Genomic DNA, 20,779 nt, shown 5'->3' with positions numbered 1-20,779 from the left:
CGCGCTGGCCGAGATTAGCTCATTGAATTTGCGTTTTACGGATCCGACGGTCAGTTTGCTGAAACCCCTGCCGGATATAACCGTTGCAAATGGGAACATCTCCCATTTGCTGTAGGAGGAGTTGGTGGTTGCCGCGTTGGCCCAGTCAGGGAGATAAAAATCTTCCGGCCTGGTAACGCTCATGGCCACTTGCATGGCGGGCGTATCTTCCGCCGGCTTTTCCTCGGTGACTGGTTTAGCTTCTCTAGCGGCCTCCTGCTTCTTCGCATATTGCTTCAGATGTCCCTCCCTAATAAATATCTCTATGGCATCCTTAAGGTGGATGCAGTCCTCGGTGTTGTGCCCGTGGCCTTTGTGGAATCGGCAGAATTTAGATTTATCCACGTTTGGCCGGGCGGGCATGCTCTTCGGGAATCGGACCTTGCCCGTCTGAAACTCGGCGTTTACGCATTCGTTCAAGATGCACTCCCTTGAAGCGTTTAGTGGGGTGTACTCTCGGAATTTCCCCGCAGGGGTTTTGTGGTCTTTAGGGTCCCAAGTCTTATCGTCCTTCTTTTTATCAGTTCCCCGACGAGACTCATCTTGGCGTGCTTTTTTACTGTTCTCTTCGTGCCAGGAATTGCGGACAGCGTGGGCGGCTTCTTTCTCCTCATACTGTATGTAGGCTTGGGCTTTGAGGAAGAACTCGTCAAGAGTGGCCGGTGTTTCAATTCCGACATCTTTAGCGAAGTCCGAGCATGGTCGGAGGCCGCGCTCGAGCAAGAATTTCTTCATATGGGCAGTGGTGGATACTTGTACGGCTTCCTTATTAAATCTTTCTATGTACGCCCGTAGAGACTCGTCCTTTCCTTGGATAATGGCTTCCAAGAAGGCTTCTGACTTGGGGTGTCTTCGGGAGGCCGTGAAATGTCTGGAAAAAAGTTTTCCGAGCACCCTCCATGATGTGACGGACTCGTCGGGCAAACTTTTATACCAGGTCATGGCTCCTTTGCACAGGGTGGTAGGGAACAAACGAAATTTGATAGCATCGGGCACTCCTCTGTAATCGAGAAGGGCGTCGATGTTCTCTATGTGTTCGTCCGGATCGGTGGTCCCATCGTATGTGCCCAGCAGAGGTGGTTTTTCGAGACCGGTTGGCAGGGGAGCTTCCAAGATTGCCTGGGACAGCGGACCATGGCGCTCCTCTTCGTCGTCGTGGGCGGTCGGAGAAAAAGATCGGCTATGACTACGCCTGCGTCGCCTCCAGTTGTCATCGTGCCTGGCCGGGGGTGATCTAGACTTCCTTCTTGGCCGAGGGGACTGTGAATGGTGTCGGGGACGTTGGTCGCTCGACCCTTTCTTGGAAGAGGGATCCCCATTCTCCCTGGGGGAGGGGGAATGTGGGTGTTTCTTGTTGAACATATCGCGTCGAGAACGAGTTTTGTGATCGGGGGGAGTTTTTGAGCGGCGCTTCTGCTCGAGGGCCCCGATTCGGTCACTTTGCTGTTGTAAGAGCGCATTGGTCTGGGCAAGAGCAGCTAGAACAGCGTTTATGGTCTGATTTTGAGGAGTCTGTCCTTTGGAGAGGAAGGGGTTGCCCAGACTTTCTTCGTGGTTGTCCTTCCCGCTTGTATCTTCGAAACGATGAGATTGATCATCTTGGAGATCTTTAGGGGAAGGGGACGCTGTAACACCGTCTCGACGGTCGGTGTTTCTGGGAGGCGGAACAACAGAGATGTCATTTTTCTTGAATATTGTAGCGTCTAAGGAAGAGGGATCTTCGTTATTACTGGCCATGAGTAATGATTTGATTAAAGCTTTGGTTCTTGGGTTCTTGCAAGAGGCAAGAATGGATTTAGAAGGTGCAAGAAAAAGGAACGGGGGAGCTAGATTTCCCACAGACGACGCCACTGATCTTACCGAGCATATCAGATGGCCAGCAACAATGAAGGCTTGAAGTTCGGGATGATGAATATGAGAAAAAGGGGGTTGTACCTGCAAGGCACTCCGATGCCAAAGTAAGTATGTATTCCACAAGGTACAACAAAGTGAGAGGGTTTTTGGGGTAAGAAAAGATTACCTTGCCCTCTGTATGTAGAGGGCTATTTATATGATGTTTTTGAGCGGATTAAACTCCTCCTTCTGGGGAGGATATTTAGGAGACGCGTGGACTGGTTGTTTGTCGAGCACGAGGGGTCCTCGTGGTCGATTGCTTGGCAAGTTTGCCCGGTCTGGTCGGGCGGAAACTGCCATATGTGATCTGACGCGTATTGGGCCGAAGGCGGGAATGGCCCAATTGACTAGATTGGACCGGTCCAGAACAGAACCAAAAACAATTTTAAAAGGAAAAAAGCAAATTGCTGCCAGGAAATTGATTTACCTCTGTAGGAAATCAATTTCCTGAGTGTGGAAATCGATTTAACTCTGTAGGAAATCGATTTCCTGAGTGCAGTTTTCAGATCTGGCGCAAAAAAAAGAGTGGAAATCGATTTCCCTCTATAGGAAATCGATTTCTTGCGTGCAGTTTTAAAAAAACAACAAATAGAAGCATGAAACCTTGTTTAAGCAAAAACACAAACACCTTATGATCTCATATATCAATGTGCACGAATTTTCCATCAATTCTTCACCAAATACCATCAATATAGCATCAAAGATGTATCACACACAAACAATAATAGATCACATCTTGGAATAAGGGAAAAAAGATATAGAAATTTACTAAATCTTGCACAAACTTGGATCTACTTCAAGAACACAAAAACACAAGTCTTGATCTCTCAACAATTGAAGAAAAATAGTATATGGATGATGGTTTAGCTCAAAGTTAGTGAGGTTCAAGATGTAACTCACTAACTTTATGGAAGAAAAAAGAGCTTTAAGTGAATTTGGTAGGAATGAGGAGAGAAAATGCAAGAGTTTCTTTGGCTCTCTAGGCTTGTGAAATGAAGAGGTAGAGACTTCTATTTATAGAATTGGAGGTGGAGGTGGTGGCAATTTGGTCATTATTCATTTGATAATTAATTTGTGTTTAATTTGTAAAATGGGGTTAAAATGAGGTTAATGAGAGAAATTAATTTTGTGGTGAGGTGGAATATTGGTAAATGACAAAGAATAATCAAGGAAATATGATTGGTGCCAAAATGATGTCATGCTTCCCTCTTTTTTCCAAATTTCGTCTCAAGAAATCGATTTCCACAACAAAATTTCCAAAAATTATTTTTCTTGCACTGTTTTGATTTTTGCTCGATCTCTTACGTGTAAATTGCAAACAAAGGAAACAAAATGCATATTTTTGGATTTTGGTTAGTATAAAACAAATTAAAAGGCTATAAGTGGTTGATGGTTCCCCTCAGAGATGATCACAATACCAAAGACAAAGCTTTGAGATGGAGCTCTTGATTGATAATCGAGATGCAAATGATGTATGACCTTAGGGTCAAAAATTAAGGTATGACACTTCATACTCAAGAAATCTGGATAAGATACCAATCTCTCCTGGAACTAGAGCTCAGCCACTGCACTTTTACTAACTTGGATCAGAGGTTAACTGAACCAGGAAGTAACCAATAGGTTGATCTTCATTCAACCAACCCACCCATCTAAGACATGTTTTCTGGATAAAATCTTATATATATATATATATATATATATATATATATATATATATATATATATATATATATATATATATATATATATATATATATATATATATATATATATATATATATATATATATATATATATATATATATATATAGCCCAGATGCCTCCTCTTTTAAATCAGGAGTAGGTTCTAAACATATGTGTCCATTACACATTTTTTTAATACCCAGAGCATTTTTTATGCAACAGGGATCTCCACATATGATGTCCCAACATCTGATCGAACGTTAGTTCTCTTCTCATGGAACACAAATTTGAACTCGGTTCTGAAGCCATTATTGCTCACAGGAAAAAAAGATATTCCTTGATCACCTTCAAGGTTTTCAACAATAGTCCAAGCCCTAGCTACACCACCACCAGCAATACTTGAAGTTTCTTTCCTAATTAGGTCAAGGATTAGGGAAACTCTTATAGAGTCCAAAATAAATGGCTCATAACATTGTTCCAAGGCCTGTTAAGATTCTATCAGACTTCCTGAACAATATATCAACCATACACTAAATTGCCTTTATAAGTGGACTCGAGATAAACTTCAAGTATCGTTGGCAACTTTAATAAGCTAGTTGATGAGACTGCTAGAAATTCCTGCTGAGAAGATCAAACGCAAATGTCATTCCCATCTTTCTATTTAAAGCGCTTATCATTAAGGTCTCAACATTAGAGACAGGGAACAACCGGGTATACATCATATACCATGCAGCGGAACACACACCAAAGCTCATCAACGGCCTTCAGACATGGTGCAATAATCTTTGCACACCGCACTCCGTGTGCCAATAAATCAACATCAGTTTTGAAATAAATCAAACCCAAAACACCAACTCTCCACTAGTAGCAGTCAGTATAATATCAAGACATTGTGTCTGACATCTCTACACACATGCCAATCCACCTCTTCTTTAACTTGTAGAGGAACTCCCTCTCAACAACAGCAGCTCATCAGCAACACACTAGAGAAAAAATAAATCCCCCCTTAAGTCAGTGGTTAGTGTAAAATCACACACAATCTTACTCCTTTTTTTGCCATAATAGAACAAAGCAAGGTTTGTAAGTAACCAAAAGAAAAACAACTATGCACACAACCATTAGCATATAGTATATAATGTTAAACAAATCTTGGGCCAACATCAGCAAGCAGCAAGCCGTACAGAAATTTATGGATCAATACACCTTCTTTCACAAATAGTTTATCCTCCACTTTAAGGGACCATTCAAACAGTTGTAAGAACTCTCCAAGATCACGCGTCTTTTCAATAGATACCTCCTTCCTTGCTCATGACAAGAAAGTATATTCCCTGGGATCTCACTAAAAAACATAACAGGATGTCTGCTTTGATACCAATTTAAATTCTGGTATGTCAGATTCCAGATGTCCTATGACTTGTTGGGACATCTGATTTAATAGATCACACAAGCAAGGTATAACCAATTAACATCAGTACTAAAAAGTAAACAACACACAAAATTGTTTACCCAGTTCGATGTACAACAACATCTACTCTGGTGGCTACCAAGCCATGGATAAAATCAACTAAGATAATATCAATTCAAAGCACTATGCAAACAACCTCTGATTCACGCGTAAACAACCTCTGGTTTACTAACTTCTCACTTAATCACTACCTAGTTAATTTTATATAAGACTCACCTAGATATGAGGCCCTTCTTAAATCCCTTTCAATCATAGTCAGTGATGGGATACTTCTAAACACTTAGAATAAAACAGGAAGACACACTTCCAACATAATACCTAGCCAAGACTCTTGACTAAGAACAATACTTAGAGTTGCTTAAAAGATTCCTCCAAGAAAAATAAATATTTTATGCTTTAAAACTTTAGAATGAACAATAATCAACTATATGCTTCACAACTTTATAGAGATAACAAAACCTTACAACTCAAGGAACAACAGTCCAACTCACATGTCGAGTGGATCCCAAACAACCAACCCTCATAGAGAGTGGCACAACGAAAAAGCCCTAGTATTTCTACATCTTGGACCCGTATATTTTCTAGGTTACAATGCTTCTATTTATAACCTTTTCCCAACTGGATTTGGGCTTCAAAATCAAAGCATATCAGCTGCTACAAATCAGCAGAAGATCTTGCATAAAAAATAGGTCTTTAATCAAATATTCCTAAATTATTTCCATAGTTAGAAAGTGAATATTCTTCATGATTCTAACTTGAATTTTCCATACCTTTAAAATCTGAGCCACATAGGACTGCATAATATTCCCAGAATATTTTGCATCTGTTAAATCTTAAACCAATCCAATTGCCCAGCCTAACCAGCCACGATGTTGAATGACTTCTGTATATGACAACTTGTATGATATGTTGCTCTAGATGATGAAACATTTCATTTCAACATGTTTATTCATAAAATAGAACTTCTTGCTCAACCCATTCTTCTCAGCAAGTTTACACATCCTATTTAATATAGTGCTGCTATATTTATTTTACTAAAATTAATGTCAATACTAAAGCATAGTGAACTAACACATATCATGTGATGCATGTCAAAAATAATAAGAGTAAGTTATATTTACTCCAAGAGTAAGTTATTATAACTTACTCCACATCTTGACCATTAATTCTTTTCAATCTAATGGTTAAAAATAATAAGTAATTAAATGTGGAGAGAGAAAACTATTACTTAATATTTTTAACCATTAGATTGAAAAGAATCAATGGTCCAGATTTGGAGTAAGTTATAATAACTTACTCTTGGAGTAAATATATACCTTCTCTCATATGAGGGGGATATATTTACTCCAAGAGTAAGTTATATTTTATAACTACCTCCGGTCCCATTTATAAGAAAATATTCCTTTTTTAGATACATTGAATAAATAATGCATTTGGACATTGAATGTATCTAAAAAGAGAGTTTTTTCTTATAAATAGGACCAGAATGAGTATAATTTAAAGCTTTTATATAAAAAATAATTTAAATAAATTTTTAAATTTTTATTCTATTTTATCGACCCTCTTAACTTTTTTGTCCTGGCTCCCCCACTGTATTAGCTACTTTAGGCATATAGTCTACAATAATAGAGAAAATTTGGAAAGAAATCGGACGTGCATTAAAGTTAAATGTAAGGCTCGAAAATTTGTCCCCTTGCTTTTTCGTATATGTTTCTAATGTTGTAGGAATACACCATGAGATCACATTTTGACCTCATTTAACACGGCATAACACATCATATATACACAATAAATAAGTTATATTAATGGATCATAGCCCAACATACTCTCCATTATTGATTTCACTTATTTAGATTAAAGTTAGTTCTACTATTGTATACTTGAAAATTAGACTTGTGACAACCATCAATTATTGTTATTTTTGTTCATGTTCATTCACAAAAGATAATTTTGCCAATCAATCTAAATTATTACACTCCATGTCGAAACGATATTCTTATTTTTATCACTTGTTACTGCAGACCATATATACTTGCGCATTATATAATTTTAATCCACACTAAAAGGAGTAGGTCAAGAGATCGGTCAAACCTGTATAAATTCTAGTGCAATCTCTCTAAACTTTCTCTCTCTTTATTTTCAGTTATTTAATTTCCTTTATTTTTGTTTTTATGTTTGTCGGTACTTTTATCTCTTAGTTTTAACTATACTAACACAAATTGTTAATATTATGATTTTTTAACACCACTATTCACCTCCCTCCTCTTTGTGTTTGGAGTCATCTGTACAACATAGCTCTCAAAGGCGAGATGTCTCTAGAAGCCTTAGATTCAAAAAGGGCAAGAAATCAAGCAATGGAGGTTAAGACAGACTCGTGAAAGCTACCTTACACAAAAAATCCAATATAAAAAATTTAATGTGATTTCTCTGATTGGTATGACTTCTTAATGGTAATTGAGTATAAGGCTTTATTGCCCCAAATTTTGAATCATGATATTCTCCATCAGTAATAAATGTCTTCTCAATCATATCTTAATTAAATATTGATTGGTATTAGACTTAGATCGTTATAATCTGTCGGTCCCGTTAGTTGTTTCAACCCAGCCATTTTTTTCTGAATAAATAACTTAAATGCGGTGAGCTCCATCATATCTATGTTAAGTCCGAACTATTTCAAAATACGGTCCAAAAAGCCAGACATGTAACCATCCCATCACGCATGAGTCATGTAAGGGAGAAATAGTTTTCTCATCATCCAAAAAACCAGACATATCACATCTTTCAAAGTGAGTCGTATAAAGGTGAAATACTTTCCTAAAACCTATCAAAAAAAATGGACATGTACACAATTTCTCAAACATGCATCTTATAAGTGTGAAGTTCTTACACAACCCCTCAAGAATGAGTTGTGTAAGAGTGAAAGGCTTTATAAAACCTATTAACGAATGTTCGATGCGCCTTAACAGGCAATCCTTCTTTGGAGAGCTTGCCCAAATTTTTACGTATGTGTGACATTTGTCTGTGTCTGGCTAGCGTTTGTTGGTTGCCTAATCTCTTTTTCGAATATTCCTCTTGCATTAGTTTCCAACAATAAAAACCAAAATGATCCATAAAATGGATTTATCCGACTCCATTATGACGCTTGGAATTATCAACCCGAGACGGGTTTTTGATAGTCTTGGGCGAGGTCTTAATACTCTTGGACGTGTTCAGGACGTGTTCAAGATATTTCTGGCGATCCCTTGATACTTTGAGCAAGCCTTTGATGCTTTGGCAGGCTCACGATACTTCAGACAAACCCTTGATACTTTAGGCAAGTTGACCCACTGCCCCGATTAGTGATCTTTATTGTGATATTTAAGTCTTTTCATCCAAAATAGGATTAAAAGTAAATAATGATATCAGTCATCCTTCAAGCACTTATAGTTAAAATAATGACGAAATTTATATTGGGGACGTTTCCAATATTGTGTAAATACTAATAATGCAGTCATGCAATAGATTCTCTTAAAATAGGCTCCACATTAGATAAACATAAGCCATTACTGGGCAAAAGCCTCCTCTCTAGATAATTTTGAAAAGAAAGATAAGCAAAACTAGCAAACACGGCTGATCTTGTTATGATAAGATTTTGTTATGATATTTCATCTCCAACACAACTGTAAACAAAAATAAATAAGGCAGCAACACGTAACAGAAACCATGTGGTAAGAACTAAGAGTGTCAATGAACAAATGTTCACCAATTTCACAATGAAAATAATGAATACAAAATTACAATAAAATTGTTGAGAATTCATTCAACACAAATTACAGTATAGAAAAACCAGAAACAAAACTCAGCAAGCCAAAATTACAGTATAGAAAAACCAGAAACAAAACTCAGCAAGCCGAAATTACAGTATAGAAAAACCAGAAACAAAACTCAGCAAGCCGAAATTACAGTATAGAAAAACCAGAAACAAAACTCAGCAGGCCAAAATTACAGCCAAAAGTATATGCATAAATATATCATATATTACATATCAAATCAAGCCTGTAAGCACACACTATAAAAGTAAAACAAATCTTCCTGTTAGAAAAGGAAACCTAACCCCAAAACAATTGATCCTTGCTTCAGCCTAATATTCTTCTGTAAAGGGCAACTGCATTATGAAGCTTCTGTCGAAATGGATCCAGGAAGGAGAGGACCCATTGTAATTCTATATGTGAAAGTATAAAATGATTAGTAGGCCAAAAGACCAAATCATTGTTGAACGACCATTGGCCAAAAGGGAAAAAATTAATTGTTTGATTTATTGTAATCTATTCATAATCTAACACAGTGCTTGCTGGTGCTTTTGTTTTCAAGATCATCTCTTCATATTCTTCTTCTGGGTTTGACAGAGCAATAATTGCCCCTCCAGCTCCTATCGAAGCTTCACCCTCATGTATAACAATTGTTCTTATGACAATATTTAGATCGAATGTCTGATTATAAGAGAAAAATCCAATACAGCCCGAGTAGATGCCTCGAGAACAACTTTCAAGGGAGTCGAGAAGTTCCATTGATCTCAACTTTGGTGCACCTGTCATCGAACCACCAGGAAATGCAGCTTTGACACAGTCTACTGCACTTACATCTGACCGCTTTTTCCCACGAATTGTACTCACCATTGTGTGAACAGTTGCATATGATTGTACATCCATGAGATGCGGCACGTGAACAGATCCAGGATCACATACACGACCAAGGTCATTTCTTAGAAGGTCAACAATCATCAGGTTTTCAGCCTGATCCTTTTCACTGAAATAGAAATACGAGTCAGTTCATAACAGATTCACCAAACCGAATCTCATTCAATTGCTTTGCATTCAAACAGGATTCCAACGAGTCTTGATTCTAACTAAATTACTGAATTACCAAATATACTTCTTGGAAATTTGATGTCATGACAAAGAAGTGTAATAAAATAAGCAATTCCATTATGCAAAGTGAAGTCATAGAAACACTTATTAAAATGGTGATAGGTAGACTTAAAATCTTCTAGAAATAAATGTTACCTTAGCTGTAATTTCAATTTGAGTTGCTTGTCTTCCTCTTCAGTAGCACCACGAGCTGCAGTACCCTTAATGGGCTTAGCTTCTAGTATGTCATTCCTATCCAACTGCAAGAACCTCTCAGGAGAAGAACAGCAAATACACAGATCTTCCTTTGGAAAGTTAAGCCATGCAGCATAAGGTGCTGGATTCCTTTCTCTCAAATTTAGGTAAAGTCCAAGAGAATTTGATACCTCAATTGGCTTCCTTATCTGGGTTGTGAGGCACAACTCATAGCTCTCTCCGTCTTTAATGTAGTTTAGACACTTCTTAACATCTCTAATATACTGCTCTTTAGATTGTTCAGCTGCAAAACCAGCCTTATGTGAGGAAAAAGTTGAAGGATGAGAATACTGCCTTTCTAAATCCATGCTCGTAGAGCCGGTTAATCTCAGAAGCTTCTCCTCAGTATCATCCAACCATTCTGTCGTACTTGAACTTTCTTCATATATAGCCAATAAATAAACATCATCATTTTTGTGATCAATGGCTACAAGATTATCAGCAAAGAAAAAACATGCATCTGGAGTTTTAGATTTGTGGCGGTTAGATGTGGCACCACATTCAACTTTGAGATCATACCTGTAACATAAAAAAAATCAATTATTTATTATTTCACTAAATAGGTATTATAGATAACAAGTATGAAACCCGTGCACTGCAACGGGGCTTTTTTTTTGGTATTTTATTAGCTTCCACAAAATATGCTCTTGATTTCATTTCAGATGACACTCCATGATATCCATCCATATACTCTTTTAATCAATCACATTCACAAGTTTTCTTCCATGGTCTGGTTCTTACATTCCAAGATACTTTGAGGGAGGGCAATGAATTTGCCGATTGGCTAGCACAGTTCGGTAAAGTTATTTATCAACCTTTGAAGATATGGCAGAAATGTCCTTGTCAGCCTACGCAAAACTTTCTGGCTGATGATTTAGGCAATGTAAAATTTAGAGTTTAGTTCCCTTTGTTGTTTTCTTGTTGATAAAAAAAATACCTACCCGACGTAACCAACATATCCGCCGTGAAAATCAAATGGTAGACCTTGGTACTCATTCTTATCATAATGATATGATTGAAGCTCCTGTGACATTAGTAAGGCAAAAACTTTAAGAGAGAGACAGTAATAAAATGAAAAATAATTAATGTTTCATTATGCTTATGCAAGAATATCTATATTGTAATTGGGTATATCCAAGTTCGTCACAACGTAATCTAAATATGCACCAAGAAAATACATACATGCTGATGATTCAATAGTCAATACTCATAAATTTTGACTTCCCTTATTTATTTCTTTGTCCTGCTTACCAATCCTTTACCCAACCCCACCTCTTTCTTCATTTCTTATATGGTAAGAAAAAAAACATCCAAAGCAGTACATAGCATTTTATTGGTCTAAATCACGGGCGACTGGGCATCTCTTTTTTTAATCTTTCAGAATATTTGTTCAGCTAGCATATTTCTTGTTTAGGGTACAAAAAGAAATTTTGTTGGAGAAAAAAAAAGGTGGTATAGCCATGTAAATGAAAAATCCACTTTTTTCAGCCTAGAAAAGAGCATTTCGCAGAAATAGTGTAAATACCAAAGCTATCAAATGCTTGATATGTTAGGTAGAAGTTCAATAATGATTTATATGATTATATTTATATCTCTAGAACACCCCTTTGTGGAAGAGCGTTATAGACTCGAATCATATACAAGCACGGGCTCTTTTTTATGTAATGTAACTCAATGTAACAAGAACCAAAAACCTGACAGAGTCTAATATCATGTCATATCTCTAACGATATGGCATGTCTTAGATGAGAAATGTGATACGCAAGAATAAAGCATTAAATGTGATACGTAATTTCAGTATATACCTTGTTCAAAAAATCAAGAAAACCTCCTTCCAAGAATATTGTTTTGGCAGAACCTTCAGAATCTTCCAGGGACAAAAAGCCACCACCTTTTGAACACCCATCACTGAAGAAAAAAATGATTATATTTTATGACATTATATACTATTATCAATGCCAAAGGAAAAGAAGGCTAGACAAGTGCGACTAAAATATTTTTTTCCAGGTCAATGCTTTGTGAAAAGAGAATCTAAAATATGAAAGAATATTGAAGAGATATCAGAAATATTTAAAAATTAACAGTCAAGAGAATTCACTTCAAACCTGTGATCAGACAATCTGAACGTTAACTGCTTCCAAAGTGATCCACCTTTTCCTCCCATGAATGAAAAGCGCGCTCTTCCCTATTGGGATGAGATGAATATTGAGATGAGGAAAAATATACTATATAATGAAGTATATTACCCAAAATATGGAGAGATTCTATGTTGATCAAATGATTCTAGTTTAAAGATCCAAATGTAAAAATGTATTCTGTGTATTAAAGACAGAATCGAGGAACGGGTTGGTGATGACTACGGTATTTTCGAAATCATATCTATAGAATCAAAGATAAACTAACATAAGTTCATATAAATACCATATCTGTGGAGGAGCTATCTAACCAAAAGGTGTTTTCAGCTTCCTGTCCAAACAACTGACAGAATATGCTTTTTGCTCCCCCAACTTGGCCAGCCAAGTGATCAAATTTCCTCCATTTCAACTTCAAACATTTATAGTTCATATCAGTATTATTATGTACTAAATGTTTGTCTCCATGATTTACTTTTCTCGGCTGATCCACAGTATTAATTTCTGCATTATTACTTCTGTAAAAGTCTCTGTAGAGTCTACTAGCACTTGAAACCTGCGTGTATGCTAAAGAAAGTTTACTGCTCAGGTAAATCATGCGGAACTACTATATTAAGCTGAAGGCCAATTGAAATTAATAATAAAATTAAGCAGCACGAACACAATAATAAAAAGATCTCATTATAGTTTAGAAGGTCTGGATATTTTCTAGAATATATACAAAATAAGACTGGACAAGATACAATGTAATAATTGTATTAGCCCATGTTCTCATTTAACAGAAGTCTAAAAATAGCAATCAAGTAAAACTAACCTACAAATTATTGCGGTGTAAATAATTTGATAAGCACATAGGAAAGATAGAGTGAATTGTAATAAAGATTTTTCAGTTTTTTCTGTATGAGTGTGTGGGATGGGGTGGGGGCACAGTTATTCAGTTTACCATTAGAATTAGCACGCTTTTCCTTGTTGTGTGATGACCTAAATCTCAGCCAATAATCCTCTGTAATCTCTCTAAAATTCTTGAATATTTGACTTCCATGGCAGGTTGCAACACTCTCGGGATGAAACTGGAAGGTCAAATTTGTTGAGTTGAGGAAGGTTAATAAATGGATAAATAAATAGAAACACGGCTAAAACTATAGACACATCATTTCGGTACTTCACACCTGTACACCATAATGTGGCCTTGTAGAATGCTTGACACCCATAAGAACCCTTGCATTTCTAGTTTGTCCATAATCAATAAGGTTTGAACTACCGTTTCCTGCTTCAGGTAAAAATGAATCAAAGAAAATGCTTTGATCAGTCTGAACTTCATGACCATTGTACTTGTCAGAAACCTTGGATCCAATAGACGGAAGTGTGCTAGTGGAAGTCCATGCTATTGGAATGAGCACTTCAGGAAGTGATTCAGAATCTATCACCAGTGAATGATATCGAACCACCTGAAATGTGTGATGAACAGTAATTATGATTGGTGGTGGTAGAAGATAAATTATGATTAACATTTGACAGAAGAAGAATAAACTTAGCTGAAAAAATATAAACAAATATCAAAGTAGTTTCCATCTGTGCATAGTACATGTTTTCAATGAATGATGGCGTGGCTGAATCTGGCATCATACTTATTTTTTTGGATTTTGTCAACTAGTCATTTTTGTTGAGAACTTAAAATGCATACTACAGTAAAGGGATACAGAAGAGTTTGTTAGGATAAGTTTTAGAGTTCCTAGAAATGGCACTCTCTTCTGATTAAATTGAATTTGACCAAACAATTGAATCAAACTTCCGTCAGAATTTCAACAAACAACTTGAGAGTATACCAAGAAAATCAAAATAATTTCACTGGAACTTCATGAATTCAACACCATGCATTGCATCCCTTCCTCACTCACTCAGCCACACAACATCTCCCTTTCCCCTGGAAAAAAAATAAGAAACACGAGTAGAAGAACCCTACCAACTAGAAGAAAGATGCCTTCCTTATCTTCTATCATCATTAGTAGTTGAATAAGGAAACAAAAATAATGTATTAGGAGAGAAGAATAATGCAGGCCAAGAAGACGAGGGATTCTCCTAAAACAAAGGACAAAAGGAAAAAAAAAACATGAAGATGAAAACATCAGCTGAAAGATCACTGTGATCCTTCTGCATATTTGGTAAAGAAACCCCCCTTAAAGAATCAAGAAGAATAAAAGCAAAAGATGCTTCGCTTTAACCAAATGTGCCCCTTGTTACAAAATGCAACACCACAAAGCACTTAATTGTGCTCAATGTCTAATGTGGCGATTAGGACAAGATCTCTTCATTAGTTGGGGGAAGAATCTGGGAAAATCGGTTTTTTTTTTTAAACATGTCATCATATCTTTTCCTCTCCTAAACCAATAAGAAAACAAAAAAAATTTCCAAGTCAAAGAAAAAACAGAATTAACCAAGTCCCAAACAACTTAGTCCATAATTTCTGAGCAACATCAATACTTCAGAAAAATTAAGATCAAAATTTAGAGTTTCCTAGCATCTGATTGCCTTATATGTCTCAAACATGAATATGGTAAGCTAAAAATTGAATTCCATATTAAGATTCAAACTCAAACTCTCTAAAAATGTTTGACTGAATAAAATTCACATTCTTTCAAATATATATTGGCAGTTCACCTTGAAACCAGAATTTCTACCAGAAGGTATGCCATGAAAAAGCTGGCATCCATTATGCTCAACTTCACTGCACAGAACAAAGAATAGTTCAAATAAAAAAATAGAGGGGATAAGCAGATATGAGAACTTTTAAATGACATGTTTTAGGTATATTCATTTTCCTGAATGTGGCAATTACATAATGTTTTTTGAAATGTTCAAGCATACCTCAGACGCCCATGAACTGGTTCAGATGCATGGACAACTTGAGCTCCGTGCACATAACCCAATGCCTATCAAATCACAGAAAGAGGTTAAGCTAAGGAAAAAATAAAACGTACAGGATGCAAGCAATAGTTACGAAAGACAAAAGTATGACATATGAGATTATGAATTATAAAAATGAATCACAACAGGATTTAGTTTAATATAATGATTGACAGAAGAACCGTGTTGTTAAAAGGGGGTTGTGAATAAGTTCATGATCACTATGAGGTATTTGCAACAAGATTTTCTTCCTCTTCTTGTTATCAGACCCTCCTTCGGCTACGAGACAATGTGTAGGTTTCACAAAGTGTCTGATTCTTACGATCGGCTCATGGTTAGGCCAAATTACTTTGAACATAGATGACATAGTTGCCAATGCGTGTGTCATTTGATTGTCATCTCAGGGGATGTGAGTAAAGGTGATCTCTTTAAACTGAGATGCCAAATCCAATACATGATCCCGATATGGAACCAGTTTAGGATGACGACTATCCCAATCAACGTTGACTTGGTGTATAACAAGAGATGGATCTCCGTATACTTCAAGGATCTTAATCCTTAAGTCAATAGTTGCTTCTAACTCCAGGTTGCAAGCTTCATATTCGGCGATATTGTTCGTACAGTCAAAACACAACCTTGCGGTGAAGGGTAGATGAAAATTCTTTGGAGATGTCAGAACTGCCCCAATTCCATGTCCTAGAGCATTTGAAGCACCATCGAACATAAGCGTCTATTGCACCCTTGGTTCGGGTCCTTCATCGGGACATAGGATCTCATAATCCTTTATGACCGTGACGTCTTCGTCTGGGAAGTCAAACTTCATCGGTTGATATTCTTCCATCGGTTGGTGGGCAAGGTGATCTGCCAGCACACTATCCTTGATGGCTTTTTGTGTAACGTATTGTATGTCATATTCGGATAACAACATCTGCCATCGGGCGATCCTTCCTGTGAGAACCGATTTCTCAAAAATGTACTTCATGGTTTTTATATTAACCACGTGATGTGATTTAACATGTATTGTCTTAAACATTTAGCGGCCCATGCAAGCGCACAACAGGTTTTCTCGAGCAGTGAGTAATGGGTCTCACAATCGGTGAACTTCTTGAATAGGTAGTAGATGGCGTGCTCTTTTCTACCTATTTCGTCTTATTGCCACAATACACAGCCCATAGAGTCATCAAACACTATTAAGTACATAATGAGTGGTCTTTCTGGAATATGTGGCATCAAGATCGGTGGCTCTTGTAAGTATTGTTTTATCTTTTCAAAGGTTGTTTGGCAGTCTTCGTTCTGAGCAATTTGAATATAGGTTCACATGGGGTTGTGAAGTGCGATATGACCTAGTAATGTAGTTCAATCATCCTAGGAAACCACAAACCTCTTTTTATGTTCTCGGGAATGGCATCTCTTGTATAGCTTTAACCTTTTCAAGGTCAACTTCCATTTCACGTTGACTTACAATGAAACCCAATAACTTGCCTGGCCTTACGTCGAACGTGCACTTGTTAGGATTCAAACTTAGTTTGAACTTCCTCAATCGTGCAAACAGCTTTTGCAAATGAGTAATGCGGCCCTCTTCGTTTCCGGACTTGGCAATCATATCGGCGGCGTATACTTCGATATCTTTATAAATCATGTCATGAAAGAGAGTAACCATTGCTTGTTGATATGTTTTCCCTGCATTCTTTAGACCGAAAGACATCACTTTGTAACATAAAGTGCCCCCAAGAGGTTATTAATGTGGTTTTTTCTATGTCTTCGGGAGCCATCTTGATCTGGTTATATCCGGAGAAACTATCCATAAAGGAAAATACCGAGAATCTCAGGGATGTCCAAATGTATTGTTAGACAACACGGCCACTTGTGAACCTATATTTGAACTGCTCAGAAAGGATCAAGCGATCAAGTGGAACGAAGACTGCCAAGCAGTCTTTGAAAAGATAAAACAGTACTTACAGGAGCCACCAATCTTGATGCCACCTGTTTTAGAAAGATCACTCATTATGTACTTAACAGTGCTTGATGACTCTATGAGTTGTGTATTGGGTCAACTTGACTAAACAGGTAGAAAAGAGCGCGCCATCCACTACCTAAGCAAGAAGTTCATCGACTCCTAGACCCGATTTGGTTGCAATGACCATTTCTTTCTTAAAAATGTTTTATCAACGTTTCACTTTAAAATAAAAACTTCGGTGGCGCCTCTGTAGCTTTTCAAATGGTATTTTCTTGGAAATTTTACAACAATTCCATACTGCTCTTTAGAAATAACTTCAAGCAAATATTATGGAAACTCCAAATATGTTTTTACATAAATGAGCTTTATGATTTAACATTCCAAATATGTTTTTATTGGGCTTCAATCAGAGTAAACATTGTTCACAAAAATGGGAGAGCTCTCGATAATGAAGAATTAAATGCACTGGGTCTTGAAAATAGGAATTTAAACAATTTGAGTTCAAAATTGTTCACTAAATTTTGATATATAGCTTTTTTCCCCGCGAAAACAAAAGTATTATGTCAGTAATTAAAAGGCAACCAAAAGTATTTGCTAGCCAAAGAAAAATGAACTATAACGTGCGCGCGAGCGTATGTGTGCATGTGTGTGTGCGCGCATGTGCGTGCGCATGCACGTGTATGTGCATGAGTGAGTGAGTGTAGACCAAATATTTCTATTGATACTATATTGTGACTATACAACGCCCCATTATTTTGACTTCCTACAAGTGATTAATTATTTAATTCCGATGAATTGTTGTTCCCGTAAAAAAAATTGAGCTGATGTAGCTAAAAGATAAACAACTTTTCTTCCCCGGAAGAAACATGATAGAGGATGAACATATTGTGACAAACCCTAATTAGAACCTATCATAATATGAGTACATATTGGTCTAGGGCGCTTCAAGTAAATAGTTTAACCAAACGTTTATTCCATAAGCTATTCTTGAGAGATTATGCCCAAAAGTGAAAATAACGTATGAATATGTCACACAACGTATTCTTATAACTACATCGAAAAACTAACATAAGAGTTTATGTCAAGAGATTAGCCCAAATAAGCTCTACCAAAGAACCCTAATATAGAAGGTAAAACAAAAACTAGACATATAAAGTTCCTGTTAATTTAACATAACCTAAATTCAAGAAATATAGTGCACTCTATTGAAACTTGTTCATGCTATACAAGTTGCAAAATTTAAAGGTTTATTTAATCTTCTAGAAAAGTAAGAAGTGTGATACCTAGAGGGTTTACTCAGCCGGAGAGTGGTTAAATTAGATTAGGAAAAAAGAGTACAAATTTGAATAAAGAAGAGGGAAATACCTGGTGTCCTAGGCAAACACCAAGAACAGGAATATCCCTGCATTCAAGCAATATTTGAAGACAAATGCCTGAAGCATATAAAATCATTTAAAGAAAAAAGAGGTCAAAATAAAGAATCTTCCGCATTTCATTAAACAACAATCAAGATAACATTAAAATAAATCATAGATATGAAATTCTTTGAAATAAATATCAGGTGCCCTTTCAAAACACACCTAGAGATAATTATACTTGCATTGCAATTCATGTGGATAGAGATGAGAATATTGAGGAATGTGAGTTGACACTTGACTTTAAGAAAATATAAATTAGGAACAACTGCATTTAGGGGAAAGGTGGAGTAGCACCTTGAGATAAGAAAATGACAAAAACTAGTCTAAGATGTTTTGTTCATGCTAGAAAAAAAAACTAGTCAAGGCTCTAGTGAAAAAAGTGAATCAGGATATAGATAATCAAATAAAAATGGAATAGATTAAATATATTTTATGAGAAACCGTTAAAAACAATCTGACACTAAATGAATCTGTTGAAAAAAAAATGTTTTGGAGGGCCTGAAGTGTTGATTAATTTGTAAAACTAGTCCTATCTAGTACAAAACCTTGGTTGTTGTTTTAAGATTGAATATTTCAATAGCTTAAGCTCTTAAAATCTAAATACACTCCCCTAAAATTTCATATATCTGGATAACTCAATATGGTGTTGAAAATCAAATCTGATCATAAGAGGTAACAGAGGTGGCCAGTAGACTCTAAGGATAGTTTTTTAATGGCAAGGTTACCCTTTAACTTATTTCTTGAGTCACACGCACTAACACCACGTATATCAGGGAACCAAAGCAAGCATTTCATAGTTGTAATTGAAACATCATAATTCATAATTTCCGCAAGCATAGATTAACAATGAATGTGATAAAACACGAACACAATATCCACTCAAACAAACATTTACAGACGATTGAATCAATTAATTTTTCTATTGCTTCTTCAGGAGCAGCATATAAATGTAATGAAACTATCTGAAAACAAGGGCATTTCATGATTCTCACCTATATCTTCTGGGCATGCTGGAGAACCAGGTCCAGGTGATATTACAATGTTATCAAATGCATTTTCTTCGTACAGGTAATGGCAAAGTTCTTCCCACGTCCAATCATCATTTTGAATCACCACAGGAGGGACTGGCAAAATGAAAACCAAAACCATCAACATCCACTTTCATGAGAGAGAAAAAAAACTTAGTAAGCTGAACTTACCACCATTAATAATAGATAGTTCCTGGTATATATTGTAAGTGTAACTATCATAGTTATCAATCAACAAAGTCCTCACAAAATCCGGCTGCGGTAGAGACACTTGTAACTTTTTCTTTCCTCTATATGACTCCTCTAAATGGCCATGCATCAATTGACAACACACCCTCGCGTTTCCTCCATCGCGATTACATACATCTTTATTAACGAAAGAAGAAACTCTTACCGAAGATTTGGACAAAAGAAAATTCACATTTTTATACTGCTTGGTTTCACTTGTAGGACATGTGAACTCAGAAGACAACAATCGCATTGACATGTTCATTTTGCTGCTGGAAAAATATCTAAAAGCTGCAGATAAATAAACACACATTTATTAGCATAAACTCTATACTATCACTGCTATTTGAAAATTGATTGTAAAGCTTATATCATGAAGTGTTCTCCTATACTATAAGTTGTTTCGATAAGAACTTATCAAAATAAGCTAAATTACATAAAATAGATCAAGCCACTGGATTACGTTATCATGAATACAGAGCGAACAAAATTCAAACGATGAAATACCGATTTACGATATAAAAAAAAAACAGAGACGTGGATTCAAAAAACTTACATGCTATATTTTTTGTGTGTGAGAGAAGAATTACAGATTCAAGAGTTCATGGTGAGATGGGAAGAAAGATCCATGGGGAAATCACGTAGAAGAAGAGATTTGAAAAAGAAAACTCGCGAAGGTGATGTAGATCAAAGAAACGTGTGGAGACGAAGGAATGGAAGGAATGGGCGGAAAGGGAAAGGGGAGGATGGTGATTGGTGGAGTTGGTTGCGTTGTGGTCAGGCGGTGTAGCTTTGAAGCATGTGGTGGGGAAGTGGCGGCTATCTAGGAAATTGGATCGCCGGGATAAGAAATTGGCAAAGTAGTAGTAATAAAATATGCTTTTACTGTAT

The 20,779-nt window shown here is 36.6% G+C and overlaps 1 protein-coding gene across 2 annotated transcripts; it reads right to left on the bottom strand.

Moving 5' to 3' along the window:
- Positions 1–9,061: 9,061 nt before the first annotated feature.
- On the bottom strand, positions 9,062–20,779 carry LOC131622727 (aminodeoxychorismate synthase, chloroplastic-like). Of its 2 annotated transcripts, XM_058893765.1 has the most exons (14): positions 20,445–20,779; positions 19,832–20,179; positions 19,625–19,756; positions 18,580–18,647; positions 15,219–15,283; positions 15,012–15,078; positions 13,523–13,801; positions 13,297–13,423; positions 12,643–12,920; positions 12,327–12,406; positions 12,027–12,129; positions 11,163–11,245; positions 10,123–10,740; positions 9,062–9,865 (listed from the first exon to the last, which is right to left on the bottom strand). In XM_058893765.1, exons 2-14 carry the CDS (start codon positions 20,151–20,153, stop codon positions 9,385–9,387), a joined length of 2,703 nt encoding a protein of 900 aa, XP_058749748.1. In that variant the 5' UTR covers positions 20,154–20,179; positions 20,445–20,779; the 3' UTR covers positions 9,062–9,384. The 2 variants fall into 2 exon arrangements, with proteins under 2 accessions (XP_058749748.1, XP_058749749.1); XM_058893766.1 differs by lacking the exon at positions 20,445–20,779 and having other exon boundaries at positions 18,580–18,616; positions 19,832–19,972.

Source organism: Vicia villosa, unplaced genomic scaffold, assembly GCF_029867415.1.
Source record: "Vicia villosa cultivar HV-30 ecotype Madison, WI unplaced genomic scaffold, Vvil1.0 ctg.000041F_1_1_1, whole genome shotgun sequence".
NCBI lineage: Eukaryota > Viridiplantae > Streptophyta > Magnoliopsida > Fabales > Fabaceae > Vicia > Vicia villosa.
Note: the sequence above shows the minus strand (reverse complement) of the source record. Positions and strands in the feature narration are given on the sequence as shown.